Here is a 24,119-nt window from a genome sequence, read left to right as displayed (position 1 = left end):
TTGAGACCTCTGCAAAGAGTCGTTCTTTTTGAGAAGAGGCTCAAGGAAGATTAGAAATATCCCTAAAACTAATCTGGTAATAAATTATGAAAAAAGTCTTCCAAGTATCTCACCCAGAACTGGAAGGAGTCTTGGGATTCATTAGGGATCTCGGTGACATAATCCCATTCAGAAACTGAGCTCACTCCTTCTCTGAGCTCTAAGCTTACCTGCCCTGTCCCTGGGGAAGGCTGCTCTGGGACTTTTCTACTCATTTATTTCAGTGCCTTCTTCTTCTAACATCCAGTCTACATGATTTCACAGCCAGTTTCTACCTTTTGGACTTGTGACAACTTTGTTCTTGAGCTTAAAGAGCTTTTTTTCCTTTACTGGCACGTAACCCCCTGTTATAGGGAAGATTATTGTAGCCTTTCTCAGTTACCACTGTAAATTCAAACCTCACCTGGGACTGGGCAGAAAGTTGCTCTCTGGTGTTGGCCATGAGGCTAGAAACTGATAAGCCTCTAAGGGCTTTCAGCATCCCTACTACAGGACACAATTGCCACCTACTGGCTGCCTTTCAGGAAGCCTGAGCTGGTTGGAAGTGTGACGTAGATGTTGGGAAATGAATTATCATCTGACTGCACTCAAGCCCATCATGATTGAGGGATACTGGGCCTGATGGGAGAAACTCAACCTGGGGCTTTTGTCTCCAAGTCTCTGTTTCCACTCCTCTCACCAGCAGTGGAAGGTTTTTTGCTGCCTTCAGAAATAAGGAACAGTTCAGACATTTTTTACTCATTTTTTACTACATTTTAAATCAGCTGGTTTGCAATGTGCACAAAAAGAGGAGCAGAGCACAGAGAGATTTTCTTCTCCGTTTACAGCCATCCTTGCCTGTGCCACTTTGCTGCTTTGTGCCGAAGACTTATTGTTGGTTTTAGGCCACACAGATAAAAACCTGTAAGGATTATTTTGATGTTGAAATTATATTTTTTTTCCCTGGGAAGAATACATGCAGCAGTGGGGCACATTCACAGCTGGTCTCACCAGGTAAGAAAGGTGAGATTAATCTTGTAACCATAATTGCCAAAAGCTAACCTAGAGAAGGCAGAAAACACTGGAACAGGTTGCTCAGAGAACTTGTGGCTGCCCCATCCCTGGAGGTGTTCAAGGCCAGGTTGGATGAGGCTTTGAACAACCTGATCTAGTAGAAGGTGTCCCTGCCCATGGCAGGGGGGTTGGAAGTAGATGAACTTTAAGATGTCCTTCCAACCCAAACCATTCTATGATTCTATGATAAGGCGACTTGGCTCCCTTGAAGTTCTAGAGTGAAACCAGCCTTTGTGTCATGCTCCTTGGTTAGCCTGAGATGGAATCCCGTTGACTCACTTACTCTAGACACTAACTTTTAGGCAGCTGAAGCAAGGGAAGAAGATCCTTATTCTCTGCCTTGAGCTTGGTATGTGGCCAAACCTCCTAACCTCAGAGCTGCACCTGAGCAAGATGACAAAGGTCATGAGTCCGTTGGTGAGAGGCTTGAGAGAAATGGCTCCTGGAAGGGCAGAAATGAAAGAGTAAGACGCTACAAAGTGGTTTGCTGCCCAAGGCCCAGGACAGATTTGCTCGTTCGAGTGCCACGGAGAACATAGGATGGACCAAAGACCATTTCCAAAAAACTGAGAAGGGGTATGTCAGGCCTTTGTGGGCCATACCCATGTGCACAGGATAAGGTTTAAACTGCTGCATGGAGAGCTTTGTTTAGGCAGAGGTGGTAGAGAAGAAGGTATTGCAGAGGGAAGCTTAGCAGCTCTGTTGTGGATTTATAAAAACAGGTTAGACAAACATCTGTCAAGAATGGTTTGGATCCAGCTGGTCCTGCTTTGAGATGTGGTAATAGTCCTCAGGTTTCTTTCATCTCTGGTTTCTTGTAACTTGTGCAATGCAATAGGTATGTTTGGATATGTGCTGGCTGTAGCGATATTTTTTGCGAATACGAGCTTGACTTGAAACTCTGAATCTTAACTGAGGAGCATTCAAAATATGAATTAAGGCTTGAATCCATGCTGTGCATGAGCAGGGCTGAGTATGAATTGATTTAGATAGTTTGGGACTTTTGTTCCAGTTTTGCTCCAGACTCCACCCTGCAAGCATCTTTGTCTTGAACATCATCATTCATTCAGCTTTTGAAAAGCCTTGATTTTTCTGGCCTCCACGCTCCATCTAAGCTGCCAAAGCCTCTCAGCTGCATCTCATTGTCCCCATAAACCTTCCTGTGCTTCTCCTCCAGACATACACCGGTTCAATACTGGTGGCAGTAAACCCCTACCAGCTCCTACCCATCTACTCACCTGAGCAGATACGCCTGTACACCAACAAAAAGATTGGTGAGATGCCACCACACATCTTCGCAATTGCTGACAACTGCTACTTCAACATGCAGCGCAACAACAAGGACCAGTGTTGTATCATAAGGTGAGTCAGTGGATTTCCAAATGGGCCACATCCTGAAAATGGATGCTGAGCACTTGCAGCGTGGTGAATAGGGAGCAGCTTAACAAAAAGAATTAGAAATTTGAACAACCTATTAGATCTTCCATGCATATATTCCCAGTGCAGAGGTCTCTGTTTGCAGTCACTGTTCCTAGTAAAAGTGCTTTATCGATCCTTTGGTACTTACCCTACCACCCAATAGGTCTCATATTCATCTTTAACTCCTCTTTTAAATTTAAACTCAATACTCCTACAGACATCAAAGATGCAGAGATCTATACGTTCTGCATATGTCTCCATATATCAGACAGGCCATAGAATCACACCAAGGGATTTCTGCTCAGCCCTTCCTCTTGTACCATTGCCAGATAACAGAAGTTATCTTTCAGTGAAGAGAAAGTTTTGTGGAGTAACTCTTTCTTCCTGCCCCATGATCTTCTCCTCTCCTACCTGCCCCTTGGCAGGAGATGCATAAGGTACATATGAAAGTGCCTGCCACTAAAAGTGTTTCACAGTCTGCTTTCTAGTGCATTTTGGCAGCTCAATACTGATGATGAAGATGCCCCGTGGGATCAGCCAGCCCCTGGACCACAGGCTCATGGTCTGGTGATCATACCTGGAAAAGGACTGTCTGAAAGTGTTTCCTGACCTTGTTAGTGCTGGTTGAATGATTGTATTTGCTGGAGAAACCCAAAGCCAAGCCAGGATAAGCTTTGGCTGGGTCTCTCTGGTTTGGGCCAAACGGACTGTAAAGCAAATGTGGATTTTGGCTGGAAGCTGTCCAGTACTGTATCTTACCATTTCTCCTACAACCAGTCCATGGGATGCTGGAAACCCATCCTTAGTGGCCTCATCCTACGTGTGCTAACGGAAGAGGCACAAAGGCAGCAGAGGGACATTGGCAGGGATGCAGTAGGGCTTTCGCTGACCTCCATTCCTCTTGTCTTTGCAGCGGTGAATCCGGAGCAGGGAAGACAGAAAGCACAAAACTGATTCTGCAGTTCCTGGCAGCCATCAGCGGTCAGCACTCCTGGATCGAGCAGCAGGTCCTGGAGGCAAATCCCATCTTGGAAGGTGAGGCCTCAGACGAAGGAGGCATTTTTTTTCTGACAAAAAAAAATCAGATTCAGGAACCTCAAAATGTGGCCAAATGTATGTCACTTTGTTGTATTCTGAGTTTCAAAAAGTGACAAAATTAAAAAAAAAAAAAAAAGCAATTATGTAAATGTTTGTTAAACAGCATATTTGGTTTCTTTCCATCTGAATTTATTTTTCACAAGGCAAATATTCTCTGATTTGCGCTCTCAAATTTTCCATTAATATTTTTGACAACTATTGTTGAAAGTGACATATTTCAGCTGACCTGAAATTTTTCTCAATTCTTTTATTCACTTAAAATTGAAAAATGTGTGTTTTTTCCACTTAAATCAGTACTTTTTTCCCCAAAATTTCAAAATGGAAACCTGAATTTTACCTAATTTTCTGTGTGGTCTGGGATTTTGTAGATTCCCTATCCCTGGAAGTGTTCAAGGCCAGGTTGGATGAGGCTTTGGGCAACCTGGTGTAGTGGAGGGTGTCCCTGCCCATGGCAGGGGGGTTGGAACTGGATGATATTTGAGGTCCCTTCCAACCCAAACCATTCTGTGATTCTATGATTCTATTTAAAGAATGCTGATCACCAAATACACAAAGCTCTTCTCAAAAACCTTACCACCTTTTCCATTGCTGGAATTACAACTGTATGCAGAGCACCAATGTCCTGTAAATGCTACATTCAACTAACTTTTTGGTTTATTTGACCGTAGTTGCAGAAATCCAATTCCTGTTCTTTGCTGGTTCAGCAGAACATGAGATTGATTTGCCCAGAGCTTCTCAGACTAAACACCTTGTGCTGGCAATACGCAATAGCACAGCCCACCTTTTCCTTCCAAGACCAGCGAATGGCAGCAGAATGCAGAAAAAGAAAGAAAGGCAGTTCAGGAGAGAACCAGATAATGAGAATCAGCTCGTGGACTTAATAGGTACACTGGCAAGCTGTTCCTGTGATCAGCCTCACTGTTTTAATTGGATGTCTGTAAATTAAATAGATGATCTGACCCTCTGGCCCTAGCGTGATGCCAGATGGACCTTTTACACTTAGGCAGAAAAACAGCATTCTAATGAATATTAAAGAAATTTAAAAATAACATTATTTTTACCTCTCTTGCTACTGACAGAGAGCAGTGTTTTGCTTGGTAAATAGCCCCCTAGGAACCAACGGAAATTTGAATATCCTAACTGCTTCCCATGCATAATGTTAGCAGAGGAGACAAGAAAGTCACTGGCTGAGCTTTCCTTCTCTGTGCTCTGTTGGAGCTTCCTTCAGTTGTGGCATGAAGATAGAATCATAGAATCATAGAATCATAGAATGGTTTGGGTTGCAAGGGACCTTCAAGATCATCTAGTTCCAACTCTCCTGCCATGACCAAGGACATCTTCCACTAGATCAGGAAGATGCAACGAGGCTCTCGGGGCATCACAGGGCTGCCTGACCACTGGCGTTGTAAAGCATCATGGTGCAGTGCACATGCACACGGAGTGTTTTTGAATGTGATTTTCGTCACTGCTAGGATTGAGGGGAAGAGAAGTTCTGTGTTGCAAACAAGTCTCCATCACCTGCCTGCAATCCTGGAGCCAGGGCACGCTGGCCAAGGCACTCAAGGCAGCGGTCCACACCCACACAAAGGGTGGACGTGGGTACCTTTCTCTGCACGCTGTTTGCAGGGCCAAGTCTCTTTCTGGATGTTGGCTTAGTCCTCTGTACTTCCCTAGAGGATGAGCTCTTTCTTTTCCCTCTCAGTCACCAAATCACTTATCAGCAGCTCTAGCGTTTCCCGCACAGCGTCACCGCGCACACCACAGCATCCTCCTGCCAGCCTGGCTCAACCCTCTTGTATTTCACCAGCTGCTGTCAAAATCCTGCCATCCCAGCCCTGCTTCCTGGATGAGGTCATCCTGTTCCCGTGCTTCCTTCTCTGTGCTCCTCTCTTTATTTCCAAGGACAGTCATCTGCAGTGTATCCTGTTTCCCCACACTGGGATGAAATTGAGCCAGCTGAACTTAAGGGAAAGACTTTGGGGCTGATTTTACCCTCTCAGCCTCCCTCTTTTGGTTATTTTTTTTTGCCCATGAGATCAGAGACATGATTGTCCCTGCATCAGGTCCTCTCTAACCCACTGCAATTCTTCCTCACAGCTTTCGGGAATGCAAAGACCATCCGTAACGACAACTCCAGCCGATTTGGGAAGTACATCGACATCCACTTCAACAAAAGGGGAGCCATCGAGGGAGCGAAGATTGAGCAGTACCTGCTGGAGAAGTCTCGGGTCTGCAGGCAGGTAAGGTGATACACCTGCAAGGTGTGGGAGAGGGCACTCGATCTGTTGACCTTTGCAGTGGTGTTCTCACAGAACTAAGACTTGTTCTTCTACTGCAGGCCCAGGACGAGAGGAATTACCACGTGTTTTACTGCATGCTGAGGGGAATGACGATGGAGCAGAAGAAGAAACTGGGTCTTGGGAAAGCCACGGACTACAACTACCTTGCCATGGTGAGAGCACAGCGAAGCAGAGGTTTGGTGGGGTGATGTTGGTGAGAGCTTCTTAGCAAGGGAGAGAGAAGTGAGAGGTGCTTCTTCTCCAGTCAAGAGCTGCTTTGCTGGTTATGACCTTCCTGAGTCTTAGCCACAGGGTTTGTGGGACTTCTTTGTCCCATCACTGCAAGTCACGGTCTTAGTGCAAACCCGTAACGTCTGGGTATAAGACAGGTTATTTCCATTCTTCCTGTGGAGCAGGACACACACGTGGATGGTTTTGGTGTTTGGTGCCCAGACCACTTGTTTGGAAATAACCAGGGTGTTAGATACGACCCGATGCTCTTGCAGCAGTGACGGATGGGGAGGAGTGCGTGGCTGGTTGGTGCATTCTCAGCAGCATACGGTGCTGAGCTGTGCTCCACATGCCTGACAGAGCCAGCAGCCTCCAGCCCCAGTGCCTATGTACCAGTGTAGCAATTTGGAAGAGCTGGTAGAAGCAGATGTAGTTAAGACTGACCCACCACCAGCAAGGCTGGCACACAGTTTTCTAGCTGGATTAGTGGGAGCCTCTGGCACATTTCCTGCTTGCTCTTTGTCCCCATCTCAGGGAGCTTTTTCTTCTCTGCTGATTGCAGCCAGAGACAGTGTAGTTGGGGACAGCAGGGTAAGTGCAGATCACAAGGCTGAGTACCAAATCATAGTATACACCAAAGGGCAGAGCCAGATCCACAGGTTCAACATTGTCTTTTGCTTATACATCCCTTGAACAAAATGGTTACTGATTTAAGAGGAAGCCCTGAATAGCTCAGGGTTACCCTCACATGATCTCTGCTTCACCCTATGCACTGTGCCACCTCTTCGCCTCCCCAGGGCAACTGCACGACCTGCGATGGCAGAGATGACAGCAAGGAGTACGCCAACATTCGCTCCGCAATGAAGGTCCTTATGTTCACCGACACGGAGAACTGGGAGATCTCCAAGCTGCTGGCTGCCATCCTGCACATGGGGAACCTGCAATATGAAGGTAAAAGGACAAAACACAGGGACGTGGTCCAGCGCACTTCTGCTCCTTATTCTGCACGGTGAGAGGGGGCCAAGCTTAGGGATGGAAGGCTGTATCCAGACCACCTGGCATGGTGCCATGCCAGGGACTCAGGTGCTTATTGTTGTCTGTAAGGACAAGAAAGGAGGAATAAGTCCACCTGCCCACTCTGCAGAGCTGCCAGACTCCAGTATGTTCAGTGACATCCACCTTCTCCGAATGCAGAGGCCATTTGGTAGACTCAGGTTTTACAAGGAGAGACTAATGGAGTGTTTGTGTGGTTGGAAGTGCCTTCGTAAAGGTACCAAACCGCCCTGCTGTCAGAAATGACACGGTGATTTACAAAGCCTCTTTGGAAGACATAAAGCCTAAAGCACTTACAGGCTAGAAACATTTTCAGTCAGTAAGTCATTTAGGGTGGCTGGCAGAGCAGAGTACAGGTCCCTCTCAGCCAGCAGCAGGACTCCAGCAGCCATATGAACTTTTCTCTCCTTTCTGATGGCCAGATTTTTCCTGTCCATCACACGGAGGCAGTGGAGAAAGACCCATCTAACTTCTGCAGAGTGGTGTCCCCTGCTGACTTCTTTCCTTCTGCCTTTCTTCCCCCAGCTCGGACCTATGACAACCTGGATGCCTGCGAGGTTGTTCAGTCGGCGTCGCTAATCACTGCGGCATCGTTGCTGGAGGTCAGTGGCTCTGCGGTGCTGCTGTCCCCTTTTTGGCTGGTTCCCATATTCCTAGTGTTGTGGCAAAGCCTCATCTGAGCCAGTGTCTCCTTACACCACCAGCTCTAGGAGACGCTTTTGTGGCACGTCATCCTAAAAAGGATGTCCAAAATAGATCAGTCCCTAAAATAGAGTGTTTCCATCATTGATGTAGAGAGAGTGCATTACAGTAGCTGAGACCGAGATGTCCCTTATGCTGTGTGTATCTGAAATGAGGTAAGAGGATCCTCACCCAAATCATCCATGCAGTGGCTGGAGCATTCTTCAGAGGCCTCTCCAGCAGATAACAGGGCTCCCTGAGGGACACCATCTCATCTCCATAGGCACCACTGGTCCCAGAGTGCCATCCACAGCTGTCTGCAGGCTGTTTTCATCTACTTTAGGGAGTGAACATTTCCCTGGCTTGATTTCAGAAGTATGAAAAGAGGTCAAGGGGATGCAAAGCTACATTTACACTGGTAGAGTACAGCTTCACAGGCTTTGCTTTTTCATCTTCTCTCCCCACACCTCATTAACATCTCACACTAAGTCACAAGAACACTTTCCACAGTAAAACACTGTATAAAAGTATTAATTACTCTTTCTGAAAATGCCTGTGACATCATTTGAGATATCTGACCTGTACAGCTAAGAAAAGTCGTTTATCTCTTTTACCATGAGAGTTGTAGAACACTGGAACAGGTTGCCCAGAGAGGTGGTGGATGCTCCATCCCTGGAGACGTTCAAGGCCAGGTTGGACAAGGCCCTGAGCAACCTGATCTAGTTGGAGATATCCCTGTTCCTTGCAGGGGGGTTGGACTAGATGACCTTTGAAGGTCCCTTCCAGCCCTAACCATTCTGTGATTCTATGATTCTATGATCTCCAGCTATGGGGAGCTGCACTGTTCCTCTCTGGCCATGCACATTCAGGCCAGTGGCCCAGGCCATTGTAAAGACTCCTCGTGTTGTAAAGTCAACAGCTGTATTTGGTGGTATCTTTGCCAGGTTGACTCTCAGGACGTGATGAACTGCCTCACCAGCCGGACTATAATCACAAGGGGTGAGACCGTTTCCACCCCTCTCAGCATGGAACAAGCGCTGGATGTGAGGGATGCTTTTGTAAAGGTAAAGCTGAGGGCATTCCTTGCTGCTTTTGTTGATATACTGAAAAAATCTGCTGGTTTTGAGACCAGAGCATCCACTGCACAGGAAAAGTGTCTTGCTTGGTGCCCATGTGAGCTCAGATCAGCAGATGACCTTGAAACTATGTTCTTACTGGGATACACAAAGAGTTGAGATGGAAAGAATCTAGACATCCTGGTTTTAAGGTGGTTTACAATCTGTGCTTGAGACTGCCTGTGCTCAAGGGTGAGCTGTAGAAGGAGCCAGCATTCTGAAATTATTTCACCTCAATTTCAGGAAAACATCCCAGCTTGAGCCCCCAGGTTAGATCCTCAGCTGCTATAAATTAGAACAGCTCCATCAACACCTGTAACACTCACACCTGAATTTCAGGATTTGGGCATGTCTGCAGCAGTAAATAAAGCTGAATGTCACAGGAGTAGGGATAGGGCAATTCAGCAGCCACCAGAGCACTTAGCATCACCTGAGGCTTTGGGGTGATGAAGGTTGATGAGGTGGGTGTGCATTACTGACATGCTGTTTGCAGCCCTATGTAAAGTTGCAGAGCAAACGTTGGTGGCCTGCTGCAAATGTGGCTCTGATCTTTGGTGGGCACCATGGCCAACTTGGGCTCCTCCATCTATGCGGGACTGGTAGATAAGGCTAGCTGACTTGACACGTAACTGGTCTGCAAATCCAGATGGTGACTTCTGTATTGGTGATGGGCCTTTGGATCAGGTGGTACTCCTGGTGGTACTGCAGTAGGTCATGCAAAAGAAATTAATAACACTTTAAAACATGCAGTTGTGGAATTACTGAAGCAGCAACAGCTGCTTTGTTGAATCAGAAATTGTTCAACTGGTGCTGCAACATTTAAGTCAGCACCTTGTCCAGGCAAGATGTCCTTGGCTTGTTTAACAGTGTAGCATGGCTCTGCTGATGTATGGAGAGAGATGTTTAAAAACAAAGATAAGGACTGTCTGGCTTAAGAGCAAGCTCATAGATCCAAAATTTAGGTGGTTTGCTTTCAGTTGTCTTTCATCTAAGCTTTCAGATCTATTCTCCTTGATCTACATAACAGCTCTTGAAGGTTCAAACCATTCCAAGAGTCTGGCATAAATATAGGTGTCCTCAAGGACTGCCCAGTTGCTGGCCATGCTTTGGGTAAGCCCGTGTCATCTGAATGGTGCTACAGACTAGCAGGGTGAACTGCTAACCTGTCTCAGTGAGCTCCATCTTTGGGACGTTGCAGGGAATCTATGGGCGGCTTTTCGTGTGGATCGTGGAGAAGATCAACGCTGCAATTTACAGACCTCCTTCCCAGGAACTCAAAAGTGTCAGGAGATCCATCGGCCTCCTTGACATCTTTGGCTTTGAGAACTTCACTGTGAACAGGTATGGAGCCTACAAAAGGAGAAGCAGGTTTTGAGCCTCCTTCACCACCCTAAGGTCTTGCAGTCCTTTCATGTCTCCTGAGATGAACAGGACTGGACTGGGCAAAGCTTTTTTCTGTATGAGAGATTATCAGAACTAATCACTCTTCTATTGGAACAAGCAAGACATTTCCTTTAGTTGTTCAAGCATTGGCCACCCAGTAGCCATAGGAGATAACCTCCAACTGATTGATTTAGCCTACATACATATAATGGCTATAACATTGTTTTTGGGGAGATTCTCAGCCAGCAGCAACCTTACTGAATGGTTGATGAGGGTCTGAGAGTACTGCTTCAAGCATGGAGAGAGATGGATGTTCTATCTTTATAGAGCATGGTGGATCTGAAGTGGCCTTTCCTTGCCCTTCCCTCCACAGTTTTGAGCAGCTTTGCATTAACTTTGCGAATGAGAACCTGCAGCAGTTCTTCGTGCGCCACGTCTTCAAACTAGAGCAGGAGGAGTACAACTTGGAGAACATCAACTGGCAGCACATTGAGTTCACTGATAACCAGGATGCCTTGGACATGATTGCCATCAAACCCATGAACATCATCTCCCTCATTGACGAGGAGAGCAAGTTCCCCAAGGTGTGTTTTGGGCTCAGCCCTGCTGCCAATGACTTTCCTGGTTTTAACCCCTTTGCACTTTGTGTGCTGGCACCATATGAGGCGGCTGATCAGCCTCAAGCACACATTCACCAGTGGGTTACATATTCCTTGCTTTTATTGCTTTGTCACATTTTCTTCCATGAGTACCACAACCATGCTTAAAAACAGTTACCATTTCTGGTGAAAGAATAAGTCTGCAAGGGGCTCAAGAATAGCCTTTGACAAAGTTTAAGAGGAAATATTAAATATACTTCCTTTAGAGCACTATCTTGACTATAGCACAACATGCCAGTGATGTTTATTTCATTTCTTCAATTTCTGCATTTGAGATACCCCTTCCAACACATCTCTTCTCAAAATAAATACACATTCTCACCTGAGACAAAAAAAAAAAAAATGCACTACTGATTGGAAAATTATTTTAATGGGACAAACCCGAGTTAAATGTCAGATCTTTTCCTGTGTGCACAGGGTACAGACGCCACCATGTTACACAAGCTGAACTCCCAGCACAAGCTCAACACCAACTATATTCCTCCGAAGAATAACTATGAAACCCAATTTGGCATTAACCACTTTGCTGGAATTGTTTACTATGAAACAAAAGGTAAGGGGCAGCTTCTGGGGCACTGCAGGTGTGAGGGGATGTTCAGGGGAAGGTGAGCTGCTGCCGCAATGGAGCAGAGCAGGATGGTAGCCCCTAGTAGTATCAAGTGTACTCTTTTTCTGGCTGCAATGACTTGGCCCTTCAGTGGTGCCCATGAGCTGCAGAGTTTGGTGCTGCTTCATTCATGTGACAGCATTGCAGTGCTTTACACCACGTGTCTTTGATCCAGTCTCAAGATGGGCCTCTGTTTTCCTTCTCTTGATCTCCCTTTCTCTGCCCACTCATTACCCCCTCCCCGATAACAGCCAGTAGTTCAGCAGCTCAGAGGCTGCTTGCATGGCACATCCTGGCTATGTTGCACTATGTCATCTGTCTGTCTATGTATTGTCCCCTTATTCCTCTAGGTTTCTTGGAGAAAAACAGGGACACACTGCATGGAGACATCATTCAACTGGTGCATTCCTCAAAAAACAAGTTCATCAAGCAGATCTTCCAAGCAGATGTGGCAATGGTAATACAGGCAGGAGAAGGTCTTTATTGACAAGGAGGGGTGTTCCTGGAAGGGGTGGAAGATTTGCAGAGAGTCCTATTGCTCCGATGCTGTTTGGGGTGTTTCAAACCTGTCAGTGTGAGCCAACCATCAGAAAGTGTTAATGCAGTGTCACGGGTACATCCACACTCACACCCCCAGTTCACTGCATTTGGTTCATCAAATATTATTTTGGGCAGTGATTGTTCCTCTCCTAATTGTGCAGGGATGGGAGCAATAAGGCTGTAGAAATCTGAGAGAGAAAGAGCTAGCCCGTCCAGTAGACTAGTCCAAATCTGTGTGTAATAGAGTGAGAAGTGAAAACCAAATACTTGTAGACCAGAATGAAGGGACAATCTGGTTGGCCCTTCAGCACTGCAGCAGGACTGGGAAGGACCAGCCAACAGTTATGTTTCACTGTTACGATAGCAGAGAGAGGACAGACCATTATGAAAGCTGGACTTTGAAGCTCCCCTTTCCATATCCCAGTCCTCCAGGAGGATATGTGCTTACTCCATGCCCAGTGCAGGAGAAGACCATGTGTGCTGAAGTTCTGGAGAAGGGCATAGTTATTGCTTTAACTCTTCCCACCCCATTTGAGCATTTATTACTAGGATACCAGCTTCAATGCTGAGATTAGTGACTATTTCACCATTAATAACACAAATGTATGATGTTTCTTGAGTGAGTCGAACATCTACATCTCCCTACCAAGACATCATCAGCCTTGCTCCCAAAATTAAGGTAGAAACTGTTTTAAAATATCAGTCTTGCAGAACCTGAAAGTCTACACAGACAGGTCACTATGGCCAAATGCCCCAGTCTTTCCCTATGCAAAGCCATGGGACTGCAGAGGGTGTGGGATAAAATATTGCAAAGCAACCAAGTTTTTTAGAAGTTGAGGTCCTGTTTCCAAATGCCAGCTAATGCCACTGATGGTCCAAGGGACTTAGGGGGTTTCAGGAGTGCCAAGCAGATATAAGCACTGAATTCCTTTGCCTGCCTGATAAGGGAAAGAAATGTTTAAATTCCCAAGAAATTTCTTTAAATAGGCTATAGACGTTTCTACAAGTCTTTTTCATTACCTTTAGCCACTCAGTTGAGCTCCTGCTGAAATGAATGATCAACATCTTTTTGACTTCATTAGGAACATGATAACATTTATCAGCCCCAATTAAGCTACCAATTGGCATGACACTCCCTGTGGGTTCAGAGCTATGCCCAGATGTGGATGCTCCTGCTGAACTAGGCGCTAACTCCCTTAACATCAGTGATGCCCTTTACTTTGCTTTTTATTGCTTGTTCCTCACCGCTTTTTTTTTTTTTTTATTTTTGGTGCAAGCTTTGCAGTTCACCTTGGGAATGATTTCTTGCTTCTTTGGGCAGAGCAGAGATGCACTTTGGGGAATCAGTGAGAAGGAGCTCTCAGGTTCACACAGTTGTGCAGACTTCTTCAGAAGAATGCCTACCAAGCATCTTTAAAAGATGCTGGAAGTACATGAGGGCAAAATTGAGATTTTTCACCTAGAACCTGAGAACAGAGAACTTTTAAAGTATCAGAGCACTTTTTTTAAAATAATTCTTTTCTCTTATGGTTCCATTAAACATCTTCAGAATCTCTCCAGAGTGGTGGTCCCTGTGCTTTGATACTTTAATGACCTTTGCTCTTCTTTCTTGAATGAGAGATTTGTAACCTGACTGGCATGGAACTGGAAGAGGAGCAAACATTGTGTATCACCTCCCCTAGTCATGCACAACGTTAATGTCAATTGGGAGAGCACAAATCCTCTAAACACCACACAAACAAAACCGCTCAGACAGGCAGGATCCAAAACAGGGCTGAGATGATTTTGCCATTGCTTCCCATCAAAAGTCAATAATCTTTGCAGCCCCATTCTTGAAAAACATTCCTCAAAAGAAGGAGGAGGTGAGCATGGGTCATGGGTATTGACTGCACGGAGCAAAGAGCTGAGGCAAAAGCTCTTCTTGGAACTGCACGTGCCTTCCCCTAGCATGAGTGAGACAATCCATGGAGAAACCTTTCAGAGACACCCAGGCCAAGTCAATCAAATCTAATATCTTCCCTTAAAAAGGGGTATTTGCTGAATCAGAACTTTGCTTTGAGCAGTGCCAGGTGAAATGATGGACTCAGTGGGAATTGTACAATGTTCCTCTGAGAAATTAGCCAGTACAGTCTGACAGCACTGCGTGCTTGAGGAACAGGTAGAAGGAGCAATGGGCGATAGAAAACAGCGAAGGGAAAAACTAATAGGGGGATTTCCCCTTGGCAAAAATTTCAATTCTGTAGAAACTATCTGATTAGTTGAATAAAATTAGGGAGAAATTTATTTAGAACGTGTGCAAAAATTTGTTTTTCTTGACATCTTCCCAACTGCTGTCTATTGAGAGCACCGGTCACAAGAGAGCTGGGGTGTGTGATGGAGAGGAGTTGGGGTGGCTCAAACTGGATGGGTAACAATTGAGGTTAAAAGATGTAGAAGAGTGGCTTCCAAGAGGCAAGTGCTGGACAGTGGCAGTTCCCTCAGCTCCAGGGATGTCAATGTAGAGACAAAGGGGAAAAGCCAGGAGCGAGATAGACAAAAGTCTAAGAATTAACACATTTTGTTCGTGAGATATTTTAACAGCTGGACCTCCAAGACTAATAATGGCAGGCTCCCATTTCGGTTATTCCTTCTTTTCACTATTTGCTCTTCTCTGTCTCTGTTTGTTGTTTGTTTTTTGTTTTGTTTTGTTTTGTTTTTCACCTGCGCTTCACGTAGTTTCTCTGTGGCTATGCATCCAGCACATTTGGCCAGTCGCCCACACCCACACCAAAGGTAAACTGAATACATGAGTTCCTCTGTTGTATATTCACCTCTCCTCGGCAACGATTGTGCTTTACTTTTGTCAGTTTCTTCCTCTTCCTGCACTACCTATAGAGGGTCCATTTCAAGTGACCGATGTGACGGAGAGCGTTTTTACAGCTTGTTGAATAGATGCAGATGTATGACTGTGTCATTTATTTCCAGGATTCAACTCAGGAGAGCTTTGTGATGATGGGAATCCGGTTTGGATAAAATCAGAACCAGCCCGAGCCAAAGTTTTGGGGATTTTTTTTCTGATGTTTTAATTGTTTTAATTAACTTTGATGGATCATCTGTGGGATTTGGCTGTTTTTTTATCGTGGTGCCTCCATTGGCTTCAGTGGGACATTATTCCTCCATGCAACTGCAAATCTGGCCTTGTTTTTCCCTTTTTGGAACAGGAAGCTGATAGTTCCCGTGCAAAGAGAGACTCCTGGACTGCATTTCTGGGTCACTTGGAAATGCCATCAATCTCGAGGGGGGTTAGGTTGTGTACAGGGGAGAGCTCAAATCCAAGCCTTTAAAGACACAGTTAATTTTGAATTTTGCCATGATCATCAAAACAGGCTCTTGGCACCTTTTTTAGGTCTTTTCTGTTGCATCTCATCTCCTGACTGGTTCTGATGGCTTCCCAAACCTTTCTTGCTAGGTATTTGGCCATAGGGTATCATATTGTGTGCTAAAGGTTTTGTGACATTAGCTTTGTGACTCTGCTTGCACTTCCACGACAATCTTTTGATAGCCAAAGGATTATGCTAGACATGGACCTGACTTCCAACATTCAGATCCTTGCATGGGGCTGAATTTCAACCTTCTTACCTCTGAAGTGTCTCAGGGTGTTCGGACTTGGAATTCCAATGAGTGGGATCTGACCCAAAATGACCCAAAGCTATTCATTCCAGAGCTGAACTCCTTCCCCATCATATCACGATTGAAAATTGTTTGGATAGCATCATCTCATTGGGCCCCGCTCTAGAGTTGTAGCAATGCCACATGGCAAAAAGTGCGTTAGGGTATGGTGAGATTAAGCCCAGGAGATACAGGGAAATGGGAGAAATAGCACTGATGATTTCTATTGGGTTTGTTCTTGTGATAGTTGTTCTTATAATATAACTTCATGTTTGTAGGTTTTCTAATGAATAATAATTGATGATATTTGTTAGGCACTGAGGCAAGGGTCACACCACCAAGCTAAAAAAGGTTTTCCAGATATATTGATATCATATTGACATTCAGGCAGTCTCAACTTTCAGTGGTCACCTGAGGCCACCCCAGTGACACGTCATACAACAAAATTACAAGCAACAAACATCATTTTTCCCAGACTTCAGAAAAAAAAGACTCAGAAACAGCATGTCATGTTGGCGTGGCCCAGTTTAATGACCTTATAATCCTAAAGAGATGGGACGACGGTCCTTTGTCCAGAACTTTTCCCCAAAGTAGTGCTGGTGGTACATGCTTCTCTCTCCTTCCCTAACTCACCTTAAGTAATTGATCTTTCTGCATTTCCACTGAAACAGGTTGCCATCTCCCCGGCAGACCTAGTGCTGAGCATGGAGACCCTGTTGCACCATGTGGCCTTCTCCTTAAAGTGGGAGGAGAAGGTGCAGAGGGATAGCAGGAGTAGCTCTTACCATTTGTGGCTCAGTGACATTTCTTCTTGTACTTGTTTTTCTCTTGGCTTCTGTTTACTTGATTTGACTGTTATAAAGAAAAAAAAAAAATAGTGATTGTCCTAGCTGGAACTCTGGGTCTGTATTAAGACCACCCTACTTAACATGACTTTGTGTCCACCTCATCCCACTGAATCCACAGGGTGCATATAGGCTGAAATGGTTATTGCTTCCTCAGCCCTGGACACGTGACACATACCTAAATGCATCCAAGGCACCAAGGGAAGGAGTCTGAATAAGTTCCTAGAGACTTCACAGCTTCACAGAGATGCTGAGAAGTGTCCTGATGCTCCAGTTGTGCCATTGGGAATCTTGAGCACCCCATGCTGGCGGAACATCCCCTTGCATTCTGATGACGATATTCTGCCTTGACTCTTGTCTTGATGATATTCTTCCCTGACTCTTGGTCAGGCAACCACACGCATCTCTGCACCTCTAAAGCCAGACTGGCTTGAGGTGACAGAAGGAGGTGGCATTGAAGCATGTCTGAATGTCGTGCTGGCCTGTGCATCTTTCTGAACTTATCTTTCGAGATGCTGCTTCTCTGTGAATCGTGTAATTCTTTTCTTTTTCTTATTTTTCTCTTCTGCTTTTTTCCCTTTGACACTGAGCACAGGCTGAGTGACTACTAAGTGCCCCAATCTAGGCTACAGCACCTGTGAATCCTGCTCGTTCTTCCCCATGACACACAGGTCATGTCCTCCTCCTGTGTGGTAGACCCTGTATGGACACCAGTGAAGAGATAGTCTGTGTCCCCAAAGGTGCTACAGAGTTTGAAAGCTAGGGCATGTCTGGCCAGGAGAAAAGCAGAACGTATTCAGCTCTTTCCCCTTCAGACTATGGGGACTGGGTCTGTTTTGAGGTTAAAAAATGTTCTTCATCTGCAGTGAAACCTGTATCCTCAGTGCCTCGCTAGGCTGTGTTGGCCAGCTGCCCCACTCATTTTTTAGGCCGTTTTGGTGGAATAAGGGAAGAGGTTTGGTTCTCCCCATGCTGACATTGAGGTGAGGCATGAGGAACCACAATGACTTCAGTGGTGTCACCCTCTCCCTGCATGAGGAAGCTGATGCAAAACACTCGCCTGAGGTTTCGTTGTGTATCTGAGAGCCCAGTTAGTGCCCGTAGGGCTGGTGCCCACCATCCAGAGGGGTCTGTGCACAAACGTCAGGACCAGGAAGCACAAGAATGGATGGGATTATTGTGCAGTCTTGACAGAAGTGGTCAGACTGCTCTGACAATTTGGATAGGAAGACAAGCTGCTCTCTGGCTGCTTTCCCCTCCCTCCAGCCTCTCCCAGCAAAAAGCTCTCAGGTGTAAGGATGGAGATGGCACCACTGCTTTTTATGAGAGCTGGATGCCTACAAGGAAGAAAGGCAAGGTATCAGCAACCTAGAGAGAGACAGGTCTTGCTGTCTGGGAGTAAACCACTCATGCATTCCCTTGTAGACCCTTCTACAAAGTCTTGCACCCTTCCTACCACCACAGCTGAAAAATGACCTCTCCCAGGCAAGCTCAAATTGGCAAACCTGGCTAACATGCAGTTGCTTCCAACTTCCAGTCCTGCTCCTGCATCTGCTGCTGCTTCTAACCCCTGTGGCTATCCTTCCACATTGCTCAGAGGTGACCCCTTGCACATGATTAGCACAGTGATAAGAATACATGAATCAAAGCTATCCAAAGCAGGATTCTTGCTGAAACAGCCTATTCCTCATCAAATCTGTGACAGAATGTGAGCATCAGACTCAACAGTGCTCTACAGGTGGCAGCTACATCCATTAGTTACTCTAGATTTGTTAACAGTTTGTCCTTTGAGGGAGGATTTTGCTGGGAGAGATCACCGATAGCCCCTCACTGAGCTCTCCTGGACAAGCAGACCAGGTTTTTCTGGTGTGTGCATGTGCTGGGTTTTCTCTTGTTGGAATTCCATGATGATTTTCTGTTTGTGTGGATTGGGTTTTTTCCATCATCTCATCCAACCTGAGCTGTGCAAATTGCCTGCCCACAGCAGGGGGGTCGGACTAGATGATCTTTAACATTCCTTCCAACCCAAACCGTTCTGTGATTCTATGAAATTCCTCAGTTTTCAGGGGTGGGAATGTTCTGACAGGTTTTGAGCGCTATAAGATGAAGGGCATGTAAAGATTTTAGCAAAAGTAGAAATAAAACTCACCACTTTGCAAGATATAACAGCAAGGCCAGTGCCAATGGGGACTTTATGACTCCACGCATGGCATGAACACCCACAAAGAGGATGTTTGGAGGAAACATGCATTAAAATCCTGCTGGAATCCTTCCTTTGGGAAATCCCTGGCCATCAGGTCATGTCACAGTTTGCCTTATTTTTAATTTGGAGGGAGCTGCATCCCGGTGCCCAACTCTTCCTCCAACCCACCATCAGTACTCGCTGCCCCACAAAGGCTCCCTGAACACCAGACCCTACAAGACACATAGCACCACTATGGCTGATGTGTAATGAGCTTAGGTAATAGTGATTGACACATAAAATGAGCTGGGGGCTTCATTTCATTTAGAACTGGTTTAACAAATTTCTCTCAGGACAGAAAGAGGGGTCTATTGAGGGAAACCTCTCCATTCTGCTTTAGGAACGCTTGCTCCAAACTGGAGATTGGATTATTATTTTAACCAAGTGAGCTAAACCAAGCAAAATATTCAAAATCATCCTGATTCACCCTAAATACACACCTTATTTGGTCTAGTTCATATTTTTTTCCAAACATAGCTTCAATCTTCCCTGTAGTACAGGCTGAGGAGTATAGACCAGCAGTTTCCAGAGCTGTTGCAGACTGAAAGTGCCCCTGGCTTATATTTCACCTTATATGACATTACACCTGGTCTTATGCCCTATGGAGCAGGAGAGGCTCAGTCTGACATGAGGAATCACCTCAGCAGGGTTGGCATGACCTGCTGTGATGCGTGGGAACAGGGAAGCCCAAGCCAAGCTGTTCCTGAGGAACATCCCTGGGCAAATGCATCACCCCAAGCTGCAATGCAGAGATTTTTGATGGCCTGGAAGGGGTTGTTTGCTCTCACGGGCAGATCTTCCTCACGGCTCTGCGTAGGGCAGGTGGGATTGCCGGTCACACAGGGAGGCTTGAGCAGGAGAAATGAAATGACGACACTTTTCCTCCCCGGGTAGAGGTGTCTGGAGCAGTTTGCCAAAGTTTGGCCATTGCAAGCCCATCAACTCTGCCCTGCCCCTCTCCTGCTGCAACACTCAACCACCTCTGGCCCAGCTCCCCTCTCCAGCCCCGGCTGTCGCGGGAGGTTCCCGGGGACGTGACTGGAGGGGAAAGGCACTGTTATCCTTTCATTTCCTGAGCCCGCTCCGCTGTGGTTTTGCAGGGAGCGGAGACGAGGAAGCGCTCGCCGACGCTCAGCAGCCAGTTCAAGCGGTCCCTGGAGCTGTTGATGAGGACTCTCAGCGTGTGCCAGCCCTTTTTTGTCCGCTGCATCAAGCCTAATGAATACAAGAAGCCCATGGTAAGTCCTGCTTTTTTGTCCTGGTTGCTTTTTGTATGGGAACGCCTGCAGGACCGCTGTGCCCTGAGGCCAACGGCACAACTTAGGAGTCGATGGAGCTAGGATTGACCCTGGCTGCTCAGAAAACCAACCCACAGCTCTTTCTGCAAGCAACAGTCACCAGAGGGTTGGCAAAATCGGGCACTTTCTTTGCGATCCAACAGCACCCCAAAGCTTTTTGCAGAGGGCAGCTCCTGCCCTGCCTTTCTTCCCAAGGACGACCTCGAGGAATTCACCCTGCAGGCCTTTCTCCTATAGGAAATTCCTCTGAGTTTCTATAGGGAGTAGGCACCTCCCTGCCAGAGACTTAGGCTGAGTTCGGTCCTATTGCAGTGTTCAATGTTTCCTAAAAGTGATTCCTCTTCCCCAAATCTTTGCTTCTGAGGGATCTCACTCAGTGTCACTCCCTTTAGATCCTTTCAACTGCTTTTTTCCATGCCAATTGTGAAAGCACAGTTAAAAAAGCAGAGGGAAAAAAAAAAAAAAAAAAAGAGGCAAAATAGCACAGAGGAAAGATAAGAGGAATTATTTTGCTCTGGTTCCCAGTGAGTCGCTTCAAAAGCAGCGAACGCTCTGGGGACAAACTTTCAGAATCAAATGAAAGGGAAGGAGATGGTTGTAAATCCCCTTGACCACGAACAGAGGGGACTCCAAATTTTGCAGCGAAAGGTAGATGATAAGGAGGGTGCTGAACGCCCCCATCCCACTGTCAGCACCTTGCAGGATTGGAGCCTGGTGCTGTCAGCAACCACTGTTAGCTGCTCACCACTCCTAATAGTGATACTTCTTGGGGAAGAAGAGCTTTATTTAATCATAATTTCGGTTATTTGTTTCTGTGAGTCATTTTGCCCATGCCTTTGCACTTCAGCAGTGGCTAATCTAGCCAGAGCAAAACTGGAGCTTTATCTGAAGTCAGTGTCTGTTAGCAGAGCTCAACTGAGTGCAAAAAGTATAAAATACTGAATTTCAGAGCTGTTACATACAAGCAGTGTTTGAAACTTATTTTTGCTCTTCAGTGAACCTAATATGCAGGGTGAAAGGCTTGGTGGCTCTCTCAGAGCAATTTATTGTGCCTTTATCATGATTTTGGTGAAAGTAAAAAGGTGCCTAATCTCATGTTAATGGAATATTTTGGATTCGATTGCAACAATATGTCTGATCTGAGATTATCACCTGAGCTGAGCTCAAAACAAAAACTTCTTTAAGAATATGGGTGATGTTGAGAAATAGATGCATATCCTGAACTGATGTTAACAAATTATCCCCAGTGCCCTGACTTTGAGCTGCTTTTACACCTGGATGTCTGGGATTCGATCTGGCATTTTATCCCCTGCATAGCAAATCTGTATTTCATCAGCTCTTGCAAGCTCTAAGCTAGAAGTCTCTGTCCACCCCATATATCTACAAAACTAATGGTGGGACATAAAAACAGCTGTAAGTTTGAAAGAATCAGGCAAAGAGAAGTTAATCTCCCTGTTAAAGTAGTGAGTGGATGAGCTAACACTGAATAAGAGACTGTAGAGCTTTAAAAGATGAAATGTGATTTCTTGCTAAATATATTTTTGGCCTTGGTTTAATAATACAAAAGAGGAAAAAAAAAATCTCAGATAATGGGACGCAGAGCTGTGCAGGGTGAATGCAAAAGAGAACGTTTTCTGGGAGTTCATTTTCTGTCCCTGGCTTTAAAGGAAAGTGTACTGATAGTGATAGGAAACGGGATAGTGGGAAGTGAAAGGTCAGTGGAAAGTCCTGACTCTTTGTTACTTTATGTTATTTTAAAGCTTTTGCTTCCTTCTAAAATGTGCTTTGGGGGGGAAAAAATTGTTTGTTTCGGGATGCTGGCTGGAGTTCTCTGGGTCTGTACATCGACCCACGCTGCTGTTTCTGAGCATTACTCTGTTGTTCTGAGTACGAGAGAAATCCATGGGGTGAATTAGGTAACAAACCATGCAAAGAAAGTCAAAACTGTCTTCAGCAGCCTGTGTAACATGGGTGCCTCATCAGGCCCTGACACCAGGAAGCTCACAGTTGCTCCTATGTGCAGTGAACTAGCCCCAGAAACTCTGGAGGGTTATTTGCAAGCTCACAACTGCTCATATACCATTCTGCTTCTTGGCATGGGGAGACAGAGGAACACACACCTCTTTCCTCTGCACCTTTCTTGTCCCCACTCCACACTTTAGATAGAGACAAACTGAGACCAACTCTGGATGATGTGAGTTTTTACCTTTTCCTCACTGATCCACTGTCTTCTCCTGGGATCAGGATCTGTCCCATTTCGCTCCAGACCTTTCATGGCTCAGTGGCTGTTACCAGCTGGTCAAAAAGTTCCCTCCAGGGATGGGGAGATGGGTGCATCCATAAGGCAGATCCTCCTGTTCCAGGAGATACAGGGATATCTGAGATACAGGTACATGCCCATCTCACCTCCCTGACTTCAGGGAGAGCCTAGGTGACTCACATTTTAGATGCTCACATCTGTACGAGCACAGATACTCACATTTTAGGCTGCTGAAGGGAGGGGAGATGCCTAACGCCGTGGCAGTAACTCTTTGGCCCAGGCTGGGATTTACCATCTCAACTTTCTGTGGTGTGCCAGCACCACACCACATCTGCCTTTTGTTTTACACTTGGATTGAACATCATTCAGATGCTCCCAGCAGACATCAGGCTGCAAAAGGATGCTCTTAGGGGCTCCAGGATCCTCCTCAATCCACTAAAGCACCAAGCTGATGGCAGAGATTTTCCTCAACCTTCTTTGGCTGCAGTAGATCTGCCCATCTAGGAACATCACTCATTATCCACCCAGAGGTGCTCAAAGCATGAGTGAGCAGCCAGGTTTATCAGCAGACATCTGCAGGGTTACCTATGCCTGCTCTCTGGCCTTAAAACTGTCCGTTGCTTGTCAGGAGCAGCCATGGATACTGGTCTGAGATTTGTCCTTACCCTAAAACCCTCAGCTGGTCTCAGTTCTGACCTGTTCATTTTAAGCTTCTTAGACGTTCTCCTGGGTACGGAGTGGTTTGATGGTAACAAGCTTATCTCAGAGCCTCGGCATCTGCAAGGCTGCACTTTTCCTTTGTGTCACTTCAGAGTGTCGCTTACCCTAAGATCAACTGGTGTAGGCACACTAAGACCTTTGGGTGTCTGAGCCTCCACTGGTATGGTCCTCCACTTCCTCTGCCTGTAAAACGGTGCTGCCCTGCCCGTACAGGAGTGCTGTGATCATGCCAGTAAAGCTCAGAGCATCAGTTGATGACTGTGAGTGGTCATTGCAAGGATGACCATATGGTTTGACCTTTGTAGATGCGGCTTCACTGCCCATTTTCCCAAGGTAATGCTCACCTTTGCACCATGTTCTCCAGTTCTTGTCTCAGTCATTTGTGCAATGAGTAGGACACATCCAGTCTTGCAAGCAGGAATTAAAGAAATGGAGTGAGTCAAACGCTCTCGGCAATTCCTAGGATCAGGCCCATGACAGCCAACAGTCCTGTGGCCTTGGGTCCACCAAGTGAAGGGCTTGGATGGAGGCCTGACTTGGTTGCCCCACACATCTTCAGAATCACCACTCTCTTATGGCCAATCAAGGCCAAGATGTGCAATCAAACCACCATGTCCTGTAACCTCCCCAGCTGTTTGACCGGGAGCTGTGCGTCCGTCAGCTGAGGTACTCAGGGATGATGGAGACCATCCGGATCCGCCGAGCCGGCTACCCTATCCGCTACACGTTTGTGGAGTTCGTGGACCGGTACCGGGTGCTCATGCCTGGGGTGAAGCCAGCATACAAGCAGGTGAGCATCTTCTTCCACAGGTAATGATTGCTCTCTGCTGGGATCTCCAGAGATATTTATAGGGTGTGCATCCTGTCTAAAAGCAATTATGCAACATTTGATCCCCAGATGTTAGTGATACTCTGGGCTTTCCAAGTGAATGGCAGGGACAGGTAGCCA

At 46.1% G+C, this 24,119-nt stretch overlaps 1 protein-coding gene across 3 annotated transcripts in view; it reads left to right on the top strand.

Moving 5' to 3' along the window:
• The window catches only part of MYO7A (myosin VIIA), a 67,155-nt gene that overhangs the window by 8,922 nt on the left and 34,114 nt on the right, over positions 1–24,119 (top strand). For 2 of the 3 annotated variants that reach the window (XM_086614986.1, XM_086614979.1), the window contains exons 3-15: positions 2,270–2,454; positions 3,425–3,546; positions 5,707–5,849; positions 5,948–6,061; positions 6,917–7,070; positions 7,698–7,774; positions 8,798–8,917; positions 10,167–10,309; positions 10,725–10,935; positions 11,428–11,563; positions 11,968–12,074; positions 19,993–20,130; positions 23,802–23,960. In XM_086614986.1, coding sequence (XP_086471112.1) covers positions 2,270–2,454; positions 3,425–3,546; positions 5,707–5,849; positions 5,948–6,061; positions 6,917–7,070; positions 7,698–7,774; positions 8,798–8,917; positions 10,167–10,309; positions 10,725–10,935; positions 11,428–11,563; positions 11,968–12,074; positions 19,993–20,130; positions 23,802–23,960 — 1,809 coding nt within the window. Of the gene's footprint in view, positions 1–2,269; positions 2,455–3,424; positions 3,547–5,706; positions 5,850–5,947; positions 6,062–6,916; positions 7,071–7,697; positions 7,775–8,797; positions 8,918–10,166; positions 10,310–10,724; positions 10,936–11,427; positions 11,564–11,967; positions 12,075–14,872; positions 14,930–19,992; positions 20,131–23,801; positions 23,961–24,119 lie in introns of all 3 variants that reach the window. The other variant, XM_086614971.1, reaches the window with a different exon arrangement.

The sequence above is a fragment of the Tauraco erythrolophus genome, chromosome 1 (genome assembly GCF_009769465.1).
Source record: "Tauraco erythrolophus isolate bTauEry1 chromosome 1, bTauEry1.pri, whole genome shotgun sequence".
Classification (NCBI taxonomy): Eukaryota; Metazoa; Chordata; class Aves; order Musophagiformes; family Musophagidae; genus Tauraco; species Tauraco erythrolophus.
Note: the sequence above shows the minus strand (reverse complement) of the source record. Positions and strands in the feature narration are given on the sequence as shown.